This window comes from Astatotilapia calliptera, chromosome 5, assembly GCF_964374335.1.
Source record: "Astatotilapia calliptera chromosome 5, fAstCal68.1, whole genome shotgun sequence".
NCBI classification, from domain to species: Eukaryota; Metazoa; Chordata; class Actinopteri; order Cichliformes; family Cichlidae; genus Astatotilapia; species Astatotilapia calliptera.
This window is the reverse complement of record NC_137426.1, coordinates 4,519,190-4,540,669: the sequence shown is the minus strand read 5'-3', so window position 1 is coordinate 4,540,669 and position 21,480 is coordinate 4,519,190. Positions and strand designations below refer to the sequence as shown.

Here is a 21,480-nt window from a genome sequence, read left to right as displayed (position 1 = left end):
ACTGTTTCCTGACATGATTGAGAGTGTTATCGATGTTCTCATCTAAGCTGTCTTAGTCCAAGTTAAAGAAACCACAATTATTAATTCTGGCTCTGCACTCATGATGATCTGTTGTATGTTTAGCTAATATTTGTGCATATTACTGAACGTATATTTGATTTCCTGCTTCACTAAGGGCTGCACTGAGCGCTTTGTCACAAGTCCCGAGGAGGTGATGGATGTGATAGATGAGGGGAAGGCCAACCGTCACGTTGCTGTCACCAGTGAGTCACACTGTTGATCTTCCTGATGTTGTGACACTCACTCCGTCAGACACTTTATGTCTGACTTTTTTTCCCCCTTCAAAGTTTCAAGATTAATGTGCAAAGGGGAGAAATGCATGGCGAGGTATGAAGTGAAGACTTGAACTTGAACTAAATTGAGTGAACTTTTGTTTGTTCTTTAGACATGAATGAGCATAGTTCCCGCAGTCACAGCATCTTCCTGATTAACATCAAACAAGAAAACGTGGAGACTGAGCAGAAGCTGAGTGGGAAGTTATATCTGGTTGACCTAGCTGGCAGTGAGAAGGTAGGAAGAATGGGGATTTTTCTTTCAAAAACATTAAAAGGAGGGATATAAACTCCAGACGTTTGCTGTTGACAGGGGTTTGAAACACTGGGGGCTTTGAAATGGTGTTTTCAGACATCAAAGAAGCAGATAAACAATGCATTAAAGCAACTAAACCTGAATCTTTATTGCTTTGGATTGCTCTGATTTTTAAAAATTCCACTTTATAAAAAAATTCAGAGGCCGAGAGCTGATTCCTAATCTGTAGGGTTGTTTCAGTCTGTCGCAGATGCATTATCAGGGTTACTGTTTATTCTGAAAAATAACAAGTGCTAAATGGAGCTTTCAGACAAGATAAACATCAAACTGATGGGAACCAAAGAACAACAAATTCATTCCACTTTTAAAGGTCTTCTAGGTGAAATCTGAGTCAGCTCAGCCCCATCACACCATCTATAAAACAATCTATCACTGGGACATAGTTCAAACGCTGGAAAGCAAATAGAAAATACATTAGAGGCACCGCTAAACCTGGCCCTTGGCTCCTTGTGTTGATAGTATTGGTAGAAAACTTAGAGCGTTAGATTGCAGTAGAGTCTGGATAGATGTTGATGTCTGTGGTTTGTAGCTGATAAGTGCTGATAGTGCATCTGTAAGTTGTCTTGGTCCTCCCTGGGGCTCAATAAGTAAAAGGTTCTACTCCAGCAGCTTTTTAGGCTTTGGTACAAAACGTTATTGACTGGGCTGAACAGGAGCCTGACGTATGGTCCACAGAAGGCTTTGATAGGACGACTTGCTCTCCTCTGTAATTAAGCTCCTCATTATTCTGCCGTAAATAATTGCATCCCATGGCGATTATGACAGAATAACGTGTGCCTTTCCTTTCAAAGTGTGGAAATCGTCTGGGCTTGTCAGTGTTCCTGTCTGTTAGCAATTAGCTGTGCATGCACAAATTCTTCATTCTGATGCTGTGGAAGTGCTTTTTATTGCAGTTTTATTGCAAGACAGATTTCTAATAATTATTTCTGTGTATTTCTTTAAAATAACAGTTACATTTAAACAAATTTACTCATATTTGATTTTTTTTATTATTGCAAATTTGATTTTCTACAGTTTGTGGAGCTGCATGCTGCCATTTGACATTTTTGCCATGCAAAATGTCAATTATTGCAACAATTCACTGAAACAAATTAACTGAAAATGCACAGAGTGAACCCTCTCACTGCTAAATTACACCACAGTGTCAGTGCCACCAGGAAAATAAACATAATTTCCCTGCTGATAATGTTCTTTACGGACTAATTCCTCCAGTCTGCGGGTGTATGTGTGTCAGGTCAGTAAGACAGGCGCCGAGGGAGCGGTGCTGGATGAGGCTAAGAACATCAACAAGTCTCTGTCGGCCCTGGGGAACGTCATCTCAGCGCTGGCTGAAGGAACGGTACGGTGGAGATTTGTTCCGAGGTCTATCATTAGCTTCATGTTGTTTAAACATTTTTTCCCCCAAACCTGGGTTCAGGCTGCAGTGAATTAGCTGAAAGTATTAGATTAAAACAACCTAAATTTCACAAATTAGGTAATTAGTTTAGTAGCTAGTCAAGGCCAAATTACACACTACAATAAATCTGCTGTGTGTATCTGAAGATAGCTCTACAGGGTGGGCCATTTATATGGATACACCGTAATAACATGGGAATGGTTGGTGATATTAAAGTCCTGTTTGTGGCACATTAGTATATGTGAGGGGGCAAACTCCTCAAGATGGGTGGTGACCATGGTGGCCATTTAGAAGTCGGCCATCTTGGATACAACTTTTGTTTTTTCAATAGGAAGAGGGCCATGTGACACATCAAACTTATTGGTAATGTCACAAGAAAAACAATGGTGTGCTTGGTTTCAACGTAACTTTATTCTTTCATGAGTTATTTACAAGTTTGCCTTTGTTCACAGCCATTGACATGTCGAAGAGGTTAACACGTGAGGAGCAGATCGAAATTGTGTTGATATCTGGTGAACGCAGTAACCGGGTCATTGCAGCAGATTTCAATGCAAGACACCCTACGAGACCACCCATCTCCCATGCCGCAGTTAGCAAACTGCTTGCTAAGTTTCGTGAAACTGGTTCAGTGTTGGATTTGCCAAAATGTGGACGCAAGAAAACTGTCACTAATGAAGAAACATCAGTGGCTGTCCTAGCTTCATTCAGCAACACAGCGTAGCACTCGCCGCATGTCCCTGGAGAGTGGCATTAGTCGAACATCCCTTCGGCGGATATTAGCTACTCACAAATGGCACCCTTACAAACTCCAGCTACTGCAGCATCTCAGCGAGGATGACCCAGATCGGCGCACAGAATTTGCAGAATGGGCAAAACAAAAATTGGAACAGGACCCTCAGTTCACGCAGAAGATTTTGTTCAGTGATGAGGCAAACTTTTATGTGAATGGTGAAGTTAACAAACAAAATAACAGCTATTGGTCTGACACTAACCCACATTGGATGGATCCCTTCAAGACTGTTGGAACAACAAAAGCGATGGTTTGGTGTGGTATATGGGGAACAACGATAGTGGGTCCATTCTTCATCAAAGGAAACCTCAAGGCCACTGAATATTTGAAATTGCTACATGATGATGTGTTTCCTCTTTATGCACTGAAGCTGGCACATTCCCTAAGTTTTTCCAGCAAGATGGTGCACCACCACATTATGGGTGCCAGGTCCGAGCATTCCTAGATGAACAGTTTCCTGGAAAGTGGATTGGTCGTCGTGGGCCAGTTGAATGGCCCCCAAGGTCTCCCGATCTGACCCCCTTAGACTTTTATCTTTGGGGTCATCTGAAGCTAATTGTCTATGGTGTGAAGATACGAGATGTGCAGCACCTGAAACTACGGATACTGGAGCCTGTGCTGGCATTTCTCCTGCGGTGTTGCTATCAGTGTGTGAAGAGTGGGAGAAGAGGGTTGCATTGACAATGCAACACAATGGGCAGCACACTGAACACATTTTATAAGTGGTCAGAAACTTGTAAATAACTCATGAAAGAATAAAGTTACGTTGAAACCAAGCACACCATTGTTTTTCTTGTGACATTACCAATAAGTTTGATGTGTCACATGGCCCTCTTCCTATTGAAAAAACAAAAGTTGTAGCCAAGATGGCCGACTTCTAAATGGCCACCATGGTCACCGCCCATCTTGAGGAGTTTGCCCCTCACATATACTAATGTGCCACAAACAGGACTTTAATATCACCAACCATTCCCATGTTATTATGGTGTATCCATATAAATGGCCCACCCTGTACATCCAATATAAAGGAATAGCACGCTTTGACATTTTAGGAAAAGCATTAGTTAGATTAGCAGTTTTGTATTCATACTGCAAATACTATCAGCATCTGGCTAGCTAAGCTTGAGATTAAAACTAGGAACAAGCTGATATGGCTATGTCCAAATGGGTCATAAGCACAAGTTTTAGCGAAACCTATGTATTTATTATTATTGTGTCACTGCCACATTCTACTTTTTAAAGTACTCCCAAACCCCAGCTGTGTAACATGTGAGATGCAGTTACACTGAAGTATTTGCCGCTGGAAATCACAGCAGTGCACCTTGAATGAAATCCACACTGTTGTCTTGCAGCTGGGTTGGATGAATGCTTGTAGAAACATGCTAGCTTGTTAGCAGATATCCGTCCCTCCTCACCCATAATTCCCACCGCTGCTACAGCTGGTAATACAATCCAGTCTACCCACTCCTTTAAAGCTCTGTCGTTATAATTAAAAAAACTCCCCGTCTTGTGTTATTATACGCCTCTGAAGGCTTTAAAGAAACAAGCTGAAAAGGCTTAGGGAACTCTTGGTAAACTTAAAGGAAAGGCTCTCAGGCTGTAAATGCCTCAGAAATCTGTTAGAAATGCTGCTGCTATTCAGTCTTCTGAGCAAGGACAAAGTCTTTTTGAAAACATTTCAAGTGTTAAAAAGGTTATACTGTCAATTATCTACCAGAGAGAGAGAGAAATCACCTTTTCCTTTGTTTTCTCCCGATGCAAACAACACATATTTTTAGTTTTTCAAAGACAGACGTCACGTCTGTCTTGCAGCAATTCAGTATTTCCTTCAGCTTTTCAATCCTCTCGTTTGTCTTTTTCACTGCCCGTTGCTATCTTTAATCCTCTTTCTTCACTTCTTTTTATCTCTTTGTAGAAATCCCATGTGCCATACCGTGACAGTAAAATGACTCGCATCCTACAGGACTCGCTGGGCGGGAACTGCCGCACCACCATGTTTATCTGTTGCTCTCCCTCTAGCTACAACGATACAGAGACCAAATCCACCTTGATGTTTGGCCAACGGTAACGTTCTTCCATGCTAAGTAGCCATGAACGTCTGCGCTGCGAAACACAGCACACATTTGCGTCTCTCTCAGCTGCAGTCGCGGGGATGTTTTTGCTGAAATGTGCTCACCTCAGATATGCTGTTCACATATTACTTCCTCTAACTTTTCCTTTGACGAAGTTGCTTTAGAAGCAGGCTATTTTTTTGTAGTTTGGGTCTTGTTTGTTCAAAATCTGTTTTACCCCACTCTTCAGATAGGTAAGCTGCATTCATGGAGTCTGATTTGGTTTGCTTGCCAGATTTCCTCTCTTTACTTGCTGTCGACTTAAAAAAAAAAACACAGATTGAAAAGAAAGATCCTGAAAAGGCTTTTTTGTGGACATCCAGCCTTTCCCCCCTACCAATGAATTGAGACTGACATTGGAGTGTTGGTTGAAATAAATAATGTATTACAGAGTAAAGGCAGTTAGAGAATTCACAATGGATGTTTGAATGTAAAGATTTGGTCTCTTTTCTCTTTTGTCAGAAGCACTAGCTGTACAGTGCCAACAATGATCTATTTTAAAGATTAATAGAATGTATAAGAAATACTGTAAAACGACATTAAATACATCTGCCCTGTAGAATTCAGCATATTTTGTCAGAAAAGCCTTTGAATGGACATAAAAGTCAACAGTATTAGGTCTGCAATCCTAGCTTAAGCTCATTATTGTTGTTATTGTTGTTTCATTCATTATTAAAAGTACAGGTTTTATGGGTGGACTGTGTATTTATGCAGAGCATAAATAAGTCATGACCACTTTGTTCAGCATTCAGAACATATGCCACCTGATGTTTGATTTTCAGCATTTCCCTATCCAAACAACATGTTATCTATATTCTGATGTGATGAGACTCTGGATAACACCGTTTGTCTGACTAATGTCAGGGAATAATTGAATACAGACAGTGTTTTCTCACTGAAGTGTGAAATGAAGGGAAAGCCACTGAGTGCTGCAGGTGTTTCAGTGTAACTGTTTCAGCTGTAAAACCACATATTTTTGTTGTATGGCACTGTGCAAAAGTCTTGAACCACCCTCTCATTTCTTCATATTTTCCTTCCAAGGAGCCAGACTTTCAGCATTTTTGTAAAAGTGATCTTGAACAATAGTTCTCTGGGTTTTCTGAAGGTCTTTCAAAGTTTTTCTTGGACATTTCCTATTTTTTAATCCAGTCCTTGAACTCGGTCATTTTCAGGGGAATGTTTTTTTAAGGGTTTTCCTTTTTTTTTTTTTTCAAGTGAAGTAAAAAAAGGAAATAGTAGGTCAAAAAAACCACCTACAGCAGATGACCAGTATCCAAAAGTAATGTCCTCAAGAAATGGGGAGGAAAAAAACTAGCAAAGATCTGACACAGGGCCTGAGAGAAGCATCTGGCCCTTCAGTTGATCTGTCCACTCTTCACCAAAACCTCATCAAAATAGTGTTAGTGTAAGGGCAGCTGTCATTTCTAAGGAAAGGAAACAGGGGGAAGAGGCTGATGTATGCCAAATTACAAAGAGCTGGACTAAAAACCAGTGGCAACAGGTCTAAAGGAGTGTTTTTTATGTATGTCAGTATTTCCAGTGGAGTGAGGTACAACAGTGAGTATCTACAGACATCTGTAAACACTCTGTCATGTGTTGGAGGTTAATTTCAGCGAGTGGTGTAGAGGATCTTACCGGTATTGATTAAATTATGAATGCAGAAAAGTGCCATCAGATTTTGATCCACCATGCAGTGCCACCTGGAAAGCATCTGATTAGCAGCACCTTCATTTTTCAGCATGGCAATGATTCCAAACACACTGCCAGTGCAGTACAAGTATACCTGTGGAAAACTATCAGTCATGGACTGGCCTCCCCAGAGCCCGGACCTCAACATTACTGAAGCAATGTGGGATCATCTCGGCAGAGAATGGAACAAAAAGCAGAAACATCCAAAGTAGAGCTTTGGGATGTCCTTCAAAAAGCCCGGAGAACTATTTCTGAAGACTACTTGAAGGAATTACGAGAGCTGCCTCGAAGACGTCAAAGCAAATACTGACCTTCAAGTTCATTAATTAAACAAACATAATTGTTTGTTTGCAGTGATTATGTTTCAGTCACTACAAAAACAAAATCTAAAGCAAGACTTTTTTGTGAATTATTTATCCTCCCATAAATACTCTACCTTATATGATAAGTGCTGTATATTTGATGTGAATATGCTTCAGGGGGGTTGATACATTTTTATATTTTAAATTCCTTCCTCTTCATCATATCCCTTTTAACCAAAGTTGGAAGAAACCCAATTTGCATACCAGTTAATGAGATGGAAACATATTTTCATCAAGCAGCTGCGACTGGAAACTGTTTTGACAGTTTCTCTGTTCTCTTCTGTTGTCTTGCACTTTCCTTTTTCCTCTCTCTCTTATCTATATATTTCCCTCTTACCCTCCCCTCATACTGTTTCCTTTCCTTTCTGTCTTCCCTCCCTCACTGTATCCCTCCAATTAGAGCCAAGACCATTAGGAATACTGTATCGGTGAACCTGGAGCTCACAGCAGAGCAGTGGAAGAAGAAGTATGAAAAGGAGAAGGAAAAGAACAGGTCAATGAAGGAGACTATTCAAAGACTCGAGGCAGAGCTGAATTGCTGGAGGAACGGTAATACTTGCACTGATATAAAAAACACTTAACATCATCTTCCCCCAAGAGACGGTAAAAATAGTTGCCTGTGCATTTTGAGTTTATCAGTGAGAACCATGAAATGCATATATTTTCAACTGCGCTAATGCCAGGGACTGTGTGGGGATGTTTGCTGGTTGAGCCTCTTTGTTTGAGACTAGTGAACGGATTGCGCTGAACATGTTCATGGTCTCAAGAGAATTAATTACTTTCCCACTAATATCAGTTGCAGTTTGTGTTTAGTTCTAATTAGCAAATGTTAGTATTATAAAAGGTGAAAATAGGATGGTAGAAATGTAATAAAACATGCAAAGCGCCAGCGCGGTGAGCATTTAGCTCAAAGCATCACAGAACTGCAAGCGTGGCTGCAGACGTCTTAAATTACTCCTATAAAAGAAACAAAAAAAGTGAAAATTGAGTGCTGGTTTAAGCAAATGATTGTAGATCTTGATCTTTAATCTTTTTTTTTAAAGATTAACTGCCTGCCATACAGTAAAAAGAACGATGGTGTTAAAAGATGAAAAGCTTGTGCTCGAGAGAGATGATACTCCGGCCCAGAAAACACTACTTTTCTGAAAAGAAGAGCCACTGCAGTGCATGTCCTTATCCCAGTCCCTTTTCATGCATGGAGGAGTATTCACTGACAGGAATGAAAATTTCACCAGCCCGCAGGCTTTATTTTGCAGTCTACGCAAGTGCAGATTTAACCTCATTTGATATCATCTGAATACCTGCCAGGGCAGATATGGGACAAGGGGAGCCAAACAAACGTGCTGGACTTGTGCCCAAAACGCTTAAAAATCCCTCCTTGGTTATTTTTATTCCATATTATTCAGAATTTTGCACTTTGCATAATTGGATTCCCCCTGCACTGTATTGAAGGCAAGACATGATTCAGGCCTTATGATTTATGAAACCTTATGCATTAGTAATCTTCACAGAAGCGAGAGCTAATCACATCTACAGAAAAGTCATAACTTACACTGGTCTTCTCACATGTCACGCACTCACTCATAACTGTTTCAGTTTGCAGACAAAAAAACACAAGTATACGAAGCATCGTAGGCACACGCTTTTCCTGTTAATTACACTTGCACATGCGTCTCTTTTGTTAGACGAGGTCTTTTCAAATGTCAGCGCTCTCAGTGCTAGCGATCGGTTGACATTCAACTTGTGTAATGAATCTTTTCCGATGTTTTTCTCCTAAAGATCATTCCCTCGGAGCCTGACCTGAATTTTAAAAATGTTGCAACAAGGATTTATCGATCACCTCTTAGTGAAAATAATTTCTTTCATTCCTTCACCCCATTCTCCTTCACACACATAATCTTTTCCTCGACTGTCTTCCAGTCTCCCACGCAATTCAGTGCTTTTAATTTCCTAATTAATCATTTTGACAACATCGTCGCGCTCACTCCCCCCTCACTGCCCCCCATGTTGTTACCCACCTCAGGGCAGGAGCTCCTTGAGAAAGATGCTATTGACCTCCATCTTGTCCCGCATGCCCACAGACAGGAACGCTTGTCTCACACAATAAATTTCATTCAATTGCAGAGCAGGAACTCCTGTGGTGTTCAGTAGAGAGACACACACATGCAGGTCTTTGTCACATTTAATTTTGTGGCTACTTTTATTGATTAGTACACCGTCAAGTCAACAGGTGGAGCTCAAAGTGTCAGCTGGGTACATTGTGAGATTACTTTGAGCATATTAGAGTTAGAATCACTCCAGTTCTTTATTTAATCACTCCTCTACTTTAGAGCTACCTATCGTGCTTTTAATTAGTCAGATGAGTGCTGTAGTGAAGCCTTGCAGAGGCAGACGTAGTTAGCTTCTGAAATCAGTCAGCAGTAACAAAGTCTCTTCTTTCAACTGCATCAAGATGTTTACACATACATGTCGGAGAAAAGTGGTCACTGCAACACAGAATCTGCAATCTAGTTCAAAAGGAACTCATTCTTTCTTAATTTATGTCTGTTTTTTAACCCTAAAAAATACAAGCACTGGACACTTTACTAGGTACACCCCTCCCCTTTTGCCTTGAGATGACTTAATTATTCATTGCATAGATTCTACAAGTTGCTCGAATCATTCATCAAAGGTTTTGGTCCATATTGACATGATGTCGTCACACACTTGGTGCAGGTTTGGCAGCTGCACATACATGATGTGAATCTCTCGTTCCACTACCTCTTAAAGGTGCTCTGTCGGATCGAGATCTGGCAAATGTGGAGGTCAATTGAGCATAGTGAACTCATTGTGATGTCCAAGAAGTCAGTTTGTGACACGGTACATTATTCTGCTGGAATCATCCATCAGATGATCGATGCACCGTGGTCATAAAGGGTCAGCAACAATACTCAGGTAGGCTCTGAATGATGCTCAATTTGTAGTAGGCGAAAAATATCCGACCATATCACCACGACCAGCCTGAACTGTTGATACAAGACAGGATGGATTCATGCCTTCATGTTGTTTCCACCATTTCTGACCCTACCGTCTATCACGCTCGTCGGACTGCCAATGTTTTTCCAATCTTCTACTTAAGCCTGTGTAAACTGTAACCTCGGTTTCCTGCAGTGGTGTGGTCTTCTGCTGCTGTAGCTCATCTGCTTCGAGGTTCAAATGCTCTTCTGCATAGTCTGGGATGCATGGGTGCATTTCCACATAGAGAACCTCTGCTTTCTTATTTTTCAGACCATCCAATGTGGGATGGAAAAATGCACTCTGAAAACACCCAGATTAGCCTGTTTGGCACCGACAACTCTACGCTGAGATGCTGCTGTGTGATTGGCTGACTGAAAAACTGTGACAAAAAGCAGTTAAACAGGTGTACCTAACAAAGTGGACAGTGATTGTAATCACTGGACATACTTTACAGCTTTTCTGTCTTTCCATATAAAGTAAACTGTGTTCAGTAATTCATTATGTGACAGGATCATATCTAATAACATAAGAATCCCACTATTTGTTAAATGAACAGACTGAAGTCTTTCACCTAACCTTCTGCTCTCACTGTTTATAAAGACATGTCATAAACCTCTTAATACTTCCAAAGGAGGGCACTAGGCTTGCAGGCAGACATTTTACCGTCCCCTCCACGAGGTGTAGAGTTTGCGTAATTATTTCTCTCACAAGCCAACTGACACTTTGATAATATGTCTGTTGTGTATATATTGTATTTTGCACTGCTGTTCAATCAGATTATATGGTAAAGAACACTCATTTTTGGCACACTGCATGCATTGTGCTTAGGGGCACTTACTAAACTAAGGATTAACCTTCTAATCACATTTTATGCATTAATCCTTACAGTAGGATTTGCAGGAGAGATAAGAGCAGCACATTTTCAAAACCTGAGAAAAAATCTTCCCTTGTGTATAGGTGAGGATGCTGCTGTGCCGGGGCAGCTGTGTGAAGGATCTGAGGATGCCCCCCTGGTTCTTCCAGAATCTGAGGAGTCAGTTCTTGACGTATGCAGCCCCTGCACTCCTTGCACCCCCTGCACCCCCTGCTCTATTGCCTCCTCCATTGTGGTTCATATCTCTGAGGAGGAGAGGCAAAAGTACGAGGAGGAGATTCGCAAGCTCTACAAACAGCTAGACGATAAGGTAATGAACGAACAGTGCACGAGGATGGTTTGTGCACGGACGTAGAGCTCCTCACACACCACGGCTGCGTTTTCTGTAATGTTATGCACACATTAATTCAAAGACTGTGTCATGCATACATTATTTATGTTAATGAGTTCAGGATCATACACATAGTAGTGAGTAATGTAGCAAACACAGAGGAAGTAGTAAGTCTGAAAAGTGTTAAAGCTTTAAATTATTTAAGACTTCTGCGTACACACGCGGTTTTATAATGTGTCATTTTACTTTTTCATTACTAGATTTTTCCTTTAAATATGCAGAAGCATATACTGACATGTTTTCCTGTACATGCCCTGCTGTGTGAATGCACACACTGCCCTGTGTATTCATGTATCCCTGGGGATGCATATATTTTATTTTGTCTCTGCTGATGTGGTACAGTTATAACAGACCTGATGCATGATATTCTATATGTTAAATGTATTCGTGGATACAAATGTATACATAGCAGATACCTGGGATTTTTCTTTTATTGCACTCAGTCGCGGTGTACCTCGGATGTCCCATCATCTCGCATGGCGTGTGCGAGCTGCTGCAGATCACTATGTGACATATATATATTATTGTTTTTCTCTGGTAGCACTGACCCCGCAGCTTCTGTAGAGCCAAGCATTAAAAATCCTCCTCCTCTTCTTATGACCCCGGCTCTTTAACCTTTTGGTTTTTTGGTGTTATAGTTTTGCATTATTGATCTGAGTATTTTTGAGTGTTTAGTTTGTGTTATAACTTAGTGTTAGGTCTCATTTCCTGTTTTATTTTGATAGTTGCTTGCCTCCAGTGTATTGTGTTTAGTTTTACTTCTCTTTCTGTCTTTAACTATTGTCACCTGCACCTGCTGTGTCCACTTTCCTAATTGCCCAAAAAGTGCTGTCTTACCCTGAGTCTTTGTCTCAGCATCTGTTAATGTTCTCTGCTTGTCTTCAGATAGTTTTTAGAGTTTGTTTAGTCTCCCGGTGGATTTTGTGCTTTTCATTAGCTGGAAGAAAAATCCAGCATTGTCACGGTTCGGCATGGCAAACCGTGGGAGGTGTGGGGAAGGAGGACCCAGGCGCGGTGCTCTATGTACAAACAGTGCGTTTATTTACAGTGTATGGTACAAACAACAATAAATCCCCGTGCTTTCCCTGACTCCCGTGTCGTGTCTCTCCGTGAATAGTCCGTGTCTCAGTGCTCTCCGCTCCCGTGTCTCAGCACCCCTCGTGCTGTCTGGCGCTCCACACTTCTCCTGGGGGACACAATAGACGCAGCCGTCAGGACACATATAACCGCGGGCATACACACACTAACTCAGTTCAACTGGATGACTAACGTGGAGTCTCATGGAATGATCCCGCGTCGGTGGGAGCTCCAAGACTCTCCTAAGTAGCTCCCTCGACGAGCCCTGATCAGCGGCAGGTGTGTAGCTTCGGGTGTGGCCAGTCCCCTAGCAGGGCCACACCCACCAGGCCTGAAGGCACCTGTAAACCAGTGTACATACACACCTGCACCCATATACACACACACACACACACACATCTACAAGCATGGAGAAGAGCAGCAGCAACACCAAAAATACATATAATATCACCAGTCCATGACTGCCCAGGGATCCTGGGTCGCACAGACCCAGGGCCCTGACAAGCATGGTTTTGTTCTCCATCTCTGCATTTTGGTCTGCAAAGCACGATGTTTTCTTTAGATTATCAAACACCTGAAGAATCACAGATTACAGTATTAGTAGTTTCTACTGTTACCATTGGTAACATATTGGTAACATATGTAGTGTAACTAATACTGTCCTCCAGGATCTTGTTTCTGTGGCAAACAGCTTATATCTACAGTGTGTTTGTGTCTTTGTTGGACTTATTTTCTGGCTGCTAACAACAACCTGCTCAGGAGGAGAGCTCACCTCCTTGTTAGAGGGGAAGCTGTGGAGCCTCCGACCACAGTCAAACACCTTGGACTGCATATGTCCAATAACCTTACATGAACTACAAGTACTGCAGTATTATTAAGAAAGCTCATCAATGGCTGTTTGTTATGAGGAGCCTGAAGGCTGGCCTTGGAGCTTGCATATGCTCATCTGACTCATAATCTGCACATATAAGATAAAGTAATTACACGTCTGGCTTGTAACCTAGATGGAGCCTTGTCTCTGATCTCTACTTTTCTTTGCAGGTGTCTGAAGGTATGCAGTGTTCTTAGAATTAAAACATGCTCATTACTTTAGCCCGTATTTTTTTCCAGTGAGACAGAAATCAGGGCTTTGGGGCATTTTTCTTATTTAATTACTTTTTTAAAAGAAGACACCTCACCACCTCTGGGAATTAGAGAGAATGAAAGTTTAAGGCACTTTGATGGTCATTTATATATGGGCACTGGTCTCACTCTGACTTTTTTTATGCTGATGAAGCCACTCTTTCTTTTGTCGGGTTACTGATCGATCATTTTGCCCATATAATTGCTGATGCCGTTCCCTTTTTGTCATAAATCAGGCCTTCGTTTTCTAAAATGTGCGCACAGTGGCAGATCCAGTTATGGTGAAAAAAAGATGTATGGGTATCCGGTCCAACATGCAGCTGTCGTCTATTGTAAGTTTAAAGCGTATAGTTGTGAATGGAAACTGAACACATAATACGACTGTGGGTGTGTGTGTCTTTCCCACTAAAGGATGACGAGATCAACCACCAGAGCCAGATGGTGGAGAAGCTGAAGGAGCAGATGCTCGACCAGGAGGAGGTAAAGGATCTTGGTTTTATTTCCTTTCATCAGTTTGGTTAAACAGCTCACGGTGGGCTGCAGTGTCTTTGAATGTGGAAATGAAAACTGCACTGTGAATAGAAGTCAGCTGTGAGACATTTATTATCCTGCCCGTGAGATTACTGACAGAAAAAATCCTTTCAGGTGCCAAAAAGCACTTGAAGAAATTAAACTGTCATTGTTTAATTGTGAGTGTATCACTGTTGCTGTGTTCTACATGCTAGCAGTGGTTTAATCTAGAATAGAATTAAGTGGCTGAACAGCGCAGAAAAGAATCGATGAAAAGACTGAAGAATGACTGAAGCTTGTTAAGTATTCGTTTTAGAAATTGCTCCCTAACTTTTACACGGGGAACGATTGTTGTTTTTTTTGCTGACATGACTGAACACTGCTGCTGACAAATAAACATGCTCTCTAGGGATTTGATCTATAATTGTCACTTTATCACATAAATATCTGCTGCAAGTAAGTAAATCAGTACTTGTAGGAAGAACAGCAATTAAAAGACTCCATTAAAACCCAATTAAGAGACGTATTTGCAGCGTGTTTTCATAGGAGAGGCTAAACTGTTGAGGAAGAGAACCTAAAAAAGGCTTTGGGATGAAAAGGACTTAATTCATTCAATCATTTCCCAAATGGTCCTGCTGCGGGTTGAACTGACACAGTCCTAACTACCCAACCGTGGTTTGTTTATAGTAACGCAAAGTTACATTCATTTATCTAAATAAAAGCCGTATGCTGCAGTGCAAATATGTCGGCACTCCAAGCGGAGAACATCTACATTTAATGGCTTCCATTCAGTGAAATGACCCACAGTGGGCTGCAGCAGTGCAGCAAACAGCATGGTGGCACAAAAGCCATCTCTCAATCTTTAAATTATTCTTTTGTACAGTTGCTTGAATATTGTGTGACAGGGTTTGTGCAGACATTTAGCTCTTTATGCCAGAAAACAGGATAACTCTGTTAAGACCCAGCAGCTCTGCTCTGTAAATAATGAAGCGAGCGCTCAGCAGGGAAGTTTCACCGTTCCACTTTTAAAATAGTTTTTTCTCTATTTACAGTTTGCAATAAGTCGAATGTCTTTGCCCCTCAGCTTCTCGCATCGTCCAGAGGTGACAGTGAGAAGGTGCAGTCGGAGCTCGGCAGGCTGCAGGCCGAGAATGAATCCGCAAAGGCCGAAGTAAAAGAGGTTCTTCAGGCCCTGGAGGAGCTGGCGGTCAACTATGACCAGAAAAGCTTAGAAGTCGAGGAGAAGAGCATGCAGAACAAGCTCCTGGCTGAGGAGCTTTCAAAGAAAATGGTGGGTCTGACTTCCAGGAAGCTTTTTGAATAAATCTTTTAGCAACAAAGTTCTGTGGCTAAAATAAAGAAATAGATCATGGACAGATGTTGTGCTTTGGTGTGTTTACAAGGAAGCAAACTGCAAAAAAAAAGTAGAAAAGGAACTCTCTGTAATAAAATCATTTCTTCATTTAAGCCTCCATCTTACAATATGCTGAGCTACTGGTTCAAAATGCAATTAGTGAGATAAGTAAAATTAAAGCTGCATGTAACGAAGATAAGGAGAAAATTCTGATGAATGGTGCCACCAGTGGTCATGGTGGCAGTGCGCCCCAGGGTGGCTGTGGCTACAACGTAGCTTGCCATCACCAGTGTGTGTGAATGTGTGTGTGAATGGGTGAATGACTGGATATGTAAAGCGCTTTGGGGTCCTTAGGGACTAGTAAAGCGCTATACAAACACAGGCCATTTACCATTTACCATGAAGATAACAAAGAAAAAGTGAAGTATTGGGATTTCTTTTGTTTTCTTTCTCTTTTTTTTGCTGGTTCAATGTCGTGCACTATGACTCTCCACAGAGAGCACAGCTCTGACTTTGCTTGATTAAATGTATTTTTCACAGAAAAGACATCCAGCCTTTCTGGATCGAGACCTTCCAGTGACTGTGTTTTCAGTAGTCATGGTCTGAAAAAGTCTTGCTTTTGTGTGATGGGAGCTTTCTGTTTTTATGTTTTTTTCTCTCTTCTCACTGGTTGGAGTGGGTGGGGTTCAGCCACACATAATGTCTCATATTTCTATGAACCCGTCAGATAGGTAGGCTATTTTTTGACTCTGAGTCAAACCACACCTACACAGTCCTGCTGAAGAAGCGACATTGACTGTTAAACTGCTAATAAATATACATAAAGACAGAGAAGGAGAAACAACATTTGTAGCACATTAGCATCTCTTCATTGGATTCCTGTTAAACTGAACTACACTCTCGTACAAGGTCTTGAATAATCAGACACCATCTTATTTTAAAACCCTCATGGTACCATTTCACACCAGTAGATTCTCTCACTTTCAGACTGGTTTACTTGTTGTTCCAGGAGTATTTAAAAGTAGAATGTGAAGCAGACCCTTCAGATTTGTAACCAACTACCAGTTTAGATTCAGGAGTGTTGGAGACAGACTCCATCTCTACTTTTAAGATTAGGCTTCAAACTTTCCTTTTTGCTAAAGCATATAGTTAGGCCTGGATCAGGTGACCCTGGATCCTCCCTTAGTTACGCTGCAATAGGTGTAGACTGCTGGGGGATTCCCATGATGCACTGAGTGTTTTGTCTTCACTCACCATGTGCCTACACACCTCTCTGTATTTAATCTTTAGTTATTATTAATGTCTGTCTCTCCTCACCCCAACTGGGTTCTTCCTGTAAAAAAGGAAGTGTCTCCTTCCTGGTGCCAACTCTTGAGCCACGGGCGATCGTGGCTCAAGAGTTGGCAGTTTGTCTTGTAATCAGAAGGTTGCCGGTTCGAGCCCCGGCTCCGACACTCTCGGTTGTTGTGTCCTTGGGGAAGACACTTCACCCATTGCCTACTGGTGGTGGTCAGAGGGGCTGATGGTGCCAGTGTCTGTCAGTGCGCCCCAGGGCAGCTGTGGCTACAATATAGCTGCCATCACCAATGTGTGGAGGACTGAATGTAGTGTAAAGCGCTATACAAATACAGGCTATTTACCATTTACCATTCCCACTGTTGCTAAGTGCTTTGTCATAGTGGAGTCATCTGATTGTTGGAGTGTTATCTCTGTATCATTGTACGTCTTTATTTTACAATATAAACCACCTTCTGGGGACTATTGTTGTGATTTGACACTATATAAATATTTAAAATACTCTTACTCAAAGTAGCAATTTTCCCATAAATTTTGTAATGTTTACTGCCTTATTCTATATATATCTGATTATATTTACAATTTGGATAACTGTTAAAGTATTGCAGTAACTATCAAAGCCTGGTTGCAGTATATCCCTGATGCACACAACGTTGTCTGGTAGAAGAAAACTTACAGTGATAATTTACAGGCAGGTTTTTTCAGTTACATCGAGGGCTTTGAATAATTTCTTACCATATAGATGGATGTTTATTACCTATTAAATATTCAACAATACGTGTGTCATGTGGAAGTGTGCCTCACAGTTGAAAGAAAGTGTTACAGAGAGTTGAGTAGAATGAGTCGAGGAGATGAGCGTGCAGAACAAGCTCCTGGCTGAGGAGCTTTCAAAGAAAATGGTGGGTCTGACTTCCAGGAGGCTTTTTGAATAAATCTTTTAGCAACATAAAGCACATTATTTAAATAAGCCCAGCCTCTGTATTAATTGTCCTTCTGCAGCACAAATAAAGTGAATAATAGATAAAAGTCAAGAGGAGACCACTGGCAGAGCTGGTCAGAGCTTTGTGCAGTTCCTGACTTATTCAGTGATTTAAGTGACCATATTTGACCTTCTTATTAAATCCTCTTCAATATTTCATCAGTGTGTTTCAGTCTGCTGCACGTGTCCTTCTGTCTTTTCCTGTCTATCTCAGGAGCAGAAGCTGATTGAGCATCTGACAACAGAACCACCATTTAGACTGCTAAACCTGCCTGAAGCCCTCATTTCTCCTCAATAGCCTCTATAGCCTCTCCAGTCTGCTCTGCTCTGACCTGTCTGATCCTGCACAGAGAGTGTCTGAGACTTTGACAAGATATGAAACTAAATACAAATAAGATTTCAGTGCTGGTAAATGCAGGTGGTGCTATAAGAGAAAAGAAATCCCCTCATCAAAATCTTTTGGAAATGTTTCTCAGTCTTGAACTTTTAGGCACGTCGGTCTTTCCAGTTGTTACAGTAGAAATGGGAAAAGCTCTGGGAATACTGAAGCACATTCATCATGGCCGTCATCCCCGCAGCTGCCTTCATCTTTGTTTTTAGTGGGAACTTGTCGCTTCTTCTGCAGGTGTCCGTGCCATCGCTCACCATCACTGCCATTGATCGGCTACTTTAAACACCATAATTCATCCATCTGGCCATTGAAACCCATTTCTTATCAACATGATTAAGCCCATTCATCACGTCAATGAACCAACTCTATTCATCATCCCATGTTTTACTTGTTTATATAAGAATCAGTTTCAGCTCATTATTACCTTAGTTTATCTTAAGATGACATTGTGACATGAGAAGTGACCGGGAAGACTGTAACAGAGCTTGAAGTGAATCACAGAGATGAAGATGGAAGAGCTGATTAAGGAGTATTTAAGAAGGTGGCTAATGGTGCTTTGAAATGACTGATGAACTGGGGAGCAAGAACATAAAACGTGCCATGAAAAATTAGAATATTTCACTGGTGACAGATGAGCCACTCATAAAATGAAACCCCATAAACAAGTCGGTATGCTTTCAGATTTCTTCGTTGGAACAACACCTTTATGGAAAGTCTTCCTCTTCTTCATCTCCTTCTTCTTCTACCTGTTCTTTCTTGTCATCATCATCTTCTTCATCTTGTTTAGGGTCATAGGTCATTCAGTCTACTACCCAACTCTTGGTCTCACATGTGTGAGTAGGAGAAATGTCTTTAATGTTATGTTGTCAAACCTGACTGAGATCAAATGGTTTCATTGTGCTGCAGCACATTTGCCCTCCAGCCCTGGTTAGAATCTGCTTGCTGTGCAGAATGGAAAATAATAAAGTAAACTCCACCGTGTACTCTCTCAGATGTTATTGAGCGCAGATGCCATCCTCTCCTCTTCATGCAGTTTATTGATTTATAATTTGGTGGCTACTATGTTATGCTCCTGCAGCCATGTGTGTTTGCAGATTCAGGGAATCTAATCACCACTTCTCAGAGTCTGCCCTACACAATTTCTGTCTTTTTTCGTATTTGCATGTACCTTCTGGAGTTTCTCGCCTTAGCACAACGGCTCTCCCTAACACCTCTTATCTGCTTGACTCCGCCCTCCGCAGGCTCATCTCATGGCTTTAGAGGCAGAGCTGTCCCGTATCCAGGAAGTGAGCAGCCACCAAAGAAAACGCATTGCTGAGATTCTTAATGGGCTCATGAGGGACCTGAGTGAATTTAGCACGATCGTTGGAAACAAGGACATCAAGTTGGTGAGTGGTACAGACGTGGATAGAGTGCATTTTTGTGATGAAAGCGACAACTGTGGTGTAGGTAAAATGAGAAAGATGATTCTCATGTCAAAGCAAGAAAATATACAGCTAAATTTAAGTATCAGTGTAGAAAAGGAACTCAGAGAAATTCAAAAGAAGACCCGAAAGCACAAACAAAAGCAGGGTTTAGTGTTGAGCTTATTTAGACTTGTCGGAGTCTAGTCAAGCGCAAAGCCTGAGGACAACATAGTCCAAAGAAAAACAACTCAAAAAGCAGCCGCAGGAAACATGAGAGAAAACGCTGGCAGTAAATTTTGGAGATGAACACAGATGGACTGATGATGGCTAACAACGAGAAAAACCAGAGTAAAAATACCCCGAACATTGTGACCACTGACAGGTGAAGTGAATAACACTGATTATCTCTTCATCATGGCACCTGTTAGTGGGTGGGATATATTAAGGAACCAGGGAACATTTTGCTTTCAGAGATGATGTGTTAAGGGGGGGGGGCTATTGTGAGGATATTAGCAAGTTGTGATGGTTAGACGACTGGGTCAGAGAGTCTCCCAAATTGCAACTCATGTGTGATGTTTCTGGTCTGCAGTGGTCAGTATCCATCAAAAGTGGTCCAAGTCGTGGGCGGCCAAGGCTTCCTGGTGCTGACCCATGTGGTCGAGTCCAACAGATGAGCTCAATTTGCTGAAAACATTAATGCTATTTATTTTTTTAAAAGTTAATGTTGATTCTGATAGATAGTCAGAATGTTATGCTTGATCGGTGCACATAAGTAATTAACCACATGAGAAATTAATGAGGGATGACCAAACAATCTCAAATGGCTGGAAGGAAATAAAGAAAGCAAGTAAAACCAAGAGAGACAGTAAATACCAACAAAGTGAAATGCAAAGCATCTTCTGGCATAAAGCCGTGACAAAGCGCTCTGGTAGATCTGCCAAAAAGGAGACAATTACATTTAAAAAAACTTACATATATATATGTGTGCGTGTGCATGTGTGTGCATATGAATATTTTCTGTTTGCTGATAAAGTGTCATTTTTCAGGCATTTCTCTTTAACTTGATTGGTTTGGCATCCATGTAAATTTATGCTCTGAATGAGCATTTAAAATAAATATCTGTGTTTATAGACGTGACTTAAATCAACAGCTTTACATTATTCAATATAGTCAGTATACCACTCGCATATGCAGAATGTCGTGTATGCACATCCGCTATCATCTGTAGTGCTTAGATTGATGTGTATACATTTTCCTCCACACTTCATTTCGGAGCTTCTGAGTTGCTACATCTGCTAAATGAGACCATTAACCTAATGGCTGTGCATACAAAATGCCAGAGTGTTTCTAAGATCCTTCCCTTTCCACTGATTTAACGCCCATGCTGTGTTTAAACAGTCCCCACTCAATCCTGATCAAGCATCTACTAGACTGATTTTTTCTTTTTATTTAACTGTCTCATTCGTCTCCAGCCTGTGGAGATCACCGGAGCGATCGAGGAAGAGTTCACAGTGGCTCGCCTCTACATTAATAAGATAAAGTCAGAGGTGAAGTCCATGGTGAAGCGCTGTCGCCACCTGGAGAACCTACAAACCGAGTGTCACCGCAAGATGGAGGAGACGGGCAGAGAACTGTCTTCATGTCACCTTCTCATTTCACAGGTAAGATTGCAAACTGACGGATACATGTGTTGTTGTTGGGTACCAAATCGATTGAATTGAACTGAATTATTAAATCTAGATGAACTGTAGAAACTAAAATAAAATGATATGGGGGTACAAATGTTTGTTCATCTGGTACTAGACAGAAATACTGGTGATACTGATACTGAAACATTATCAATTAACACTTCAAAAGGCTCACCGGCTTGGGCAGGTGACCCATGTGTCTTAAAGCCCTGGTTTCAAATCTAGCCTGAGCCATTTGCTGCATGTCTTTTCCCAGTTTTCCTGCCATAATAAAGGCTGAAAAGCTTTAAAACACAGTGTAGCTACTCCCAACATCTTAACATGACCCAACTCTTTGTGGGGTGGATTTTTCTTTTTGCTTTGGACATTTTTAGTCTGCACAGGGTCATAATTCTCAAA

At 41.3% G+C, this 21,480-nt stretch overlaps 1 protein-coding gene across 4 annotated transcripts in view; it reads left to right on the top strand.

Annotated features, from left to right (window-relative positions):
* kif5ab (kinesin family member 5A, b) overlaps positions 1-21,480 on the top strand; it is a 72,422-nt gene that overhangs the window by 29,380 nt on the left and 21,562 nt on the right. For all 4 annotated transcript variants that reach the window (XR_013909154.1, XM_026166767.2, XM_026166766.2 and 1 more), the window contains exons 7-16: positions 176-263; positions 446-570; positions 1,883-1,987; positions 4,750-4,898; positions 7,397-7,545; positions 10,951-11,177; positions 13,869-13,937; positions 15,052-15,258; positions 19,229-19,375; positions 20,866-21,054. Coding sequence is in view for 3 of the 4 variants with exons in the window: in XM_026166767.2 (XP_026022552.2) it covers positions 176-263; positions 446-570; positions 1,883-1,987; positions 4,750-4,898; positions 7,397-7,545; positions 10,951-11,177; positions 13,869-13,937; positions 15,052-15,258; positions 19,229-19,375; positions 20,866-21,054 (1,455 nt within the window). In the remaining variant the exon portion in view is untranslated. The remainder of the gene's footprint in view (positions 1-175; positions 264-445; positions 571-1,882; positions 1,988-4,749; positions 4,899-7,396; positions 7,546-10,950; positions 11,178-13,868; positions 13,938-15,051; positions 15,259-19,228; positions 19,376-20,865; positions 21,055-21,480) is intronic.